Source organism: Frankliniella occidentalis, unplaced genomic scaffold, assembly GCF_000697945.3.
Source record: "Frankliniella occidentalis isolate FOCC.00 unplaced genomic scaffold, Focc_3.1 Scaffold24, whole genome shotgun sequence".
Taxonomy (NCBI): domain Eukaryota; kingdom Metazoa; phylum Arthropoda; class Insecta; order Thysanoptera; family Thripidae; genus Frankliniella; species Frankliniella occidentalis.
Genome location: NW_026267154.1, coordinates 615,393 through 619,473, shown reverse-complemented (window position 1 = coordinate 619,473; position 4,081 = coordinate 615,393). Strand labels below are relative to the sequence as shown.

At 57.0% G+C, this 4,081-nt stretch overlaps 1 protein-coding gene across 1 annotated transcript in view; it reads left to right on the top strand.

Annotated features, from left to right (window-relative positions):
- LOC113215260 (photoreceptor-specific nuclear receptor) overlaps positions 1-4,081 on the top strand; it is a 51,703-nt gene that overhangs the window by 10,115 nt on the left and 37,507 nt on the right. The window contains exon 2 of the mRNA XM_052265122.1: positions 1,264-1,687. Coding sequence (XP_052121082.1) covers positions 1,264-1,687 — 424 coding nt within the window. The remainder of the gene's footprint in view (positions 1-1,263; positions 1,688-4,081) is intronic.

Below are 4,081 nucleotides of genomic sequence, written 5' to 3'. Positions count from 1 at the left end.
CGGTGGAGGACGGGGGAGATGGAGTCCACAGAGTCCATGCTGAGGAACGCGCTGCGCATCACGCCCCAGCTTGTGGCGCCTGACTACGGGAAGGGTTGCGACTCCTCTGTCCCCTGCTCTCCCCCCCTCTCTCTCTCTCTTAGTGAGACTTCTAGTCCTTTAATATGGACCTCAATAATATTTATTTTGATCTCTCCCCCTCTCCCTCTCTCCCCCTCTCTCTCTCCCCCATCCTCCCCCAGCCTGGTGGGTAGGCAACCCGTCCTGCTGTAGCGCAGCGGTGTCGCGCGGGTCAGCCTACCCTGCCAGGCTGAGACGGACCGCTGCTGCTGGCTCGCTGGAGCAAAAACCGTTGTTTTACGTAGTAACGTCAAACGGAGCGTTTCAAGTTTGAAGAGGCACAGCAGCAGCTGAGATTATGGCAGCAGGGATCTTGGCAGCATCTGTCTAGGGTAGAGTTGGAAGCCTTGGAAATTTTCTGAAAAATTTCAGGAAAATTTCCGGAAAAATAATTCCGGAAAAAATGGAAAATTTCCGGGAAAGTTTTCCGTTATTTTCGGGAAATTTTCAGGAATTTTTAGGGAATTTTCTGGAAAATTTTGGAAATTTCCAACCCTAGTCTAGGGGCCCCGCAGCGGAGAGTGATGGTCCTCGTTTTTCACCTCCAACCCTTTTGGGTTGACTTGGAGTTGGAGTTGGTTGATGGAATATAATTGAACGCATATCATCTGGCGTGCTATGGCGCGGCAACACTCGCGAGGTTCTGCCCCCCCCCCTTTTCCCCAGCCGCCAGCCCCATAGCCGCCGCCGCCAGCCCCGAGCTCACCCAAATGTCATTAAACACCATGCAGAGCTGGCTAAGCCCCCGCCGAGGTCCGGTCAAGGAGGGGGAGGGGGGAGGGAGGAGGAGGGTGGAGGGCGATTACATGCCAGATGCGCTCGGCTCGCGAGAAGGGGCCGCGGGGGAGAGAGCAGGGCGGCAGAGAGGACGAGAGGGGAAGGGTATCCATTCAGGATAATTAATTTTCGATTGGCCTCCGATCTTGACACTTGCACCGCAAATACAGGGGTGTTGTTGGGGGCCAGGAGGAGGGTGGGGGTGGTCGGTGATTTGAGCGGGAAAAGAGATGGGGGTGGGTGATTTTTTATTTTTTTTTAGTTTTTCTTGATTTTTCTTTGATTTTCCCGACATTTTGGAGGGGCACACTCATTTTGTGAAGGAAAGAGGTTTCTGACGCGCTTTCTACTGTCTTTGTTTTCCAGACGGCTCCTCGTGCTCGCCGCGGCCGCTGTCGCTGTGCCTCAACTCGGCGTGCCCCCAGCAGGGCGGCGGCCAGGGCGGGCACCAGGGCGGCTCCATGACGGCGTCCTCGGGCCCGCCCCCGCCCGCCGCCATGACCCCCGGCAGCCTGGTCAGCACGCACATGGGCGCCGGCCACCTCGTCATGGGGCCGGGCGCCTTCCACTTCGGGCCGCTGACGCCGCCGCCCAGCGCCGCCCCCGCCGCCCCGCAGCAGCAGCAGCAGCAGCCGCCGTCGTCGGGCGGCTCGGCCAAGAACCGCGGCGCGCTCGGCCTCACCTGCGTCGTCTGCGGCGACATCAGCTCTGGCAAGCACTACGGCATCCTGGCTTGCAACGGCTGCAGCGGCTTCTTCAAGCGCAGCGTCCGACGGAAGCTTATCTACAGGTAAGACACGGCTCTGAGCACTTTAGCAGGTTTGGGGATTTTCTTAGGCAGTACCTTGGTAGTACCTAGGTAGTACCTCGTTAATGCCCAGCAAGTATACCTAGGCAGTACGGTACCTAGGTAGTAGATGGTTTACTAGGTACCTTGCCTTGCAAAGGTACCGAACTCGATCGATACCTAGGTACTTTCTGGACTACCGGAACCAGAAATTGAGAATTAAGGTCGCGGAGCAAAAGACGATCCAGGAGCTGGAACAGTTTTTGTTTTCCCTTGAAGAGCCCTCACCGTACTGAACCCAGACTGAACCTTAAGTAAAGTACCTAGGTACTGAGCTCGGTACAGTAACTTAGTACCTAGGTACTGAGCTCGGTAAAGTAACTTAGTACCAAGGTACAGAGCTCGGTAAAGTAACTTGGTACCTAGGCACTGATGCGTTGTACTTCAGTACCTTTCCCACCTCGACACGGCCTCGACGCACATCAGCATAGCGCTGATGCTCGCCTCGGCGGCCTCGGTCCTCCTTGGGGCCATTCCTGTCGACTCCCGCCCCCGCCCCCGCGCGCCAGCGCGTCTCACCCTCTGAACAACGCCCGCGCCCCGGCCTGAGAACAATGGGTGCTGCTGGCTGGGGCCGGGCCGGGCCGGGGGTAACTCAATGTGGCACTCAGTGCTTTCTGGGCGCCCCCCGGGGGTGGCCCGGGGGCGGCAGGACGTGTCCCGCGTGCAGGCAGTCCGTCGTGCAGGTCCCCGAGAGGCTCAAGCAGCACGACCAGGGTGATGAGCGTGGCCTCCAAGGCAGCCGCTGCCAACCCCTACTTTAGACAACATGATTGTAGAAACGCGATTTCAGGATGGGGATTGCAGTGACACTTTATGTAGGATGTCATAAATGAGCCCTCTCCTTGAAATATCGTTTCAGTTTCAGAAGACACCTCTTGCCATCGTGATTATGTTCATCATTTATTATGGCTCTCCAAATGGAAGGAACCCACAGCCAGGTGGATCAACTCTTCGAAACCGTTGACCCGTGGAATGGTCGGTGTCGCCGCCGTCCTCCGCAGATCCAGCGAGCCGATCCCCTCCCCGGCGCACCCTCTCTAAATTAGAATAATTCTAGACTTTGATTGTACTATAGCATTTCTTTCGCGGTGCGATAATATCTGATTAAGGAGGCTGAGTCCTCCCCCCCCCCCTTCCGCCCCCGCCGAGGCAACGGGACTCTTTGATCACTCGCTAATTGTTTTTCACGACAACTGTGTTCCTTCCGCTACAATCACCCGGAACTGGATTATGCTCCGGGGCGCGGCAAGGGTGAGGAGAGGAAGGCGGAGGAGGAGGAGGAGGAGGAGGAGGAGGAGGTCGAGGAGAAGGAGGACAAAGAGGAGGAGGAAGGAGGAAAGAGGGAAAGGTGATCATGGAAGGGGGAGGAGAAAGAAGGATGGAGAAAAGAGGACAGTGGACAAGGAGGTAGAGGAGGAGAATGTGGAGGCTTCCCCCTCCCGGGAACTTGGAAGCGCCGCGAGCTTAGGGCACGTCCCCGCGCGCACACAGTCACCTACGCCCCGACGCGCACGCGCGAGCGCACCAGCGCGCGCGCACACACACACATCCTTGCATTCACAGACGCGTTCGCTTTAACACGCGAGCACGCGAGCCACCGGCGCCAGCACCGCAGCCGCACTCCTCTTCGCCTTTTTCGCAAATTTCGTTTTCATCTCCAATGCTTTTGCTTATCCGGGACGACGCAACAAGATGCACACGACGCGCTGGAAACTAAAAGGTATAGGGGGCTTGGCTTGCTCTTTTTGTGTCTATTTTATGCTCAGGAAAACTTATTTAAATGAGAATGTAGCTCTTCCTCTCGGGACTTTTATGATGTACGAAAGAGGCATAGACAAACTTACTGTTTTTTGCCCGGACCTTTTCTTTTGCCAAAATAACAATTAATAATTTCTCCCAACATGCGTGCCGGTGGTGGTCTTCCCCTCATTGACCCCTTCGCTCTCCCCGTCTCTCCCTCTCCCGCCCTCCCCTTCCTCTTCGGTACGCTGAAAGCCAAAGCGGTTTGAAAGCTTAAAGGGGGTTCGTGGTAGGACCAACGTGCCCCCCCTCCCCCCCTCTCTCTCCCCTATAGCGCCCGCTCGCTGCTCTGACGGTTTGCTATTACATGTTTCGCGCGGCAGCCAAGTGAAGTGAGCGAGAGAGAGAGTGAGTGAGAGGGATAGAGAGAGGGAGAGAGAGGGGGTGGAGATGGGCCCCAGCTGCGAGCGGGGGTGCTGGTGGTGCGGCGGAGTTTAATGGGGTTGGGGCCAGAGAGTGCCGGGAGGCTACAGTCGGGGGTGGTAAAGGGAGAGGCAGAGAGGGAGAGAGAGAGAGAGAGAGAGAGAGAGAGAG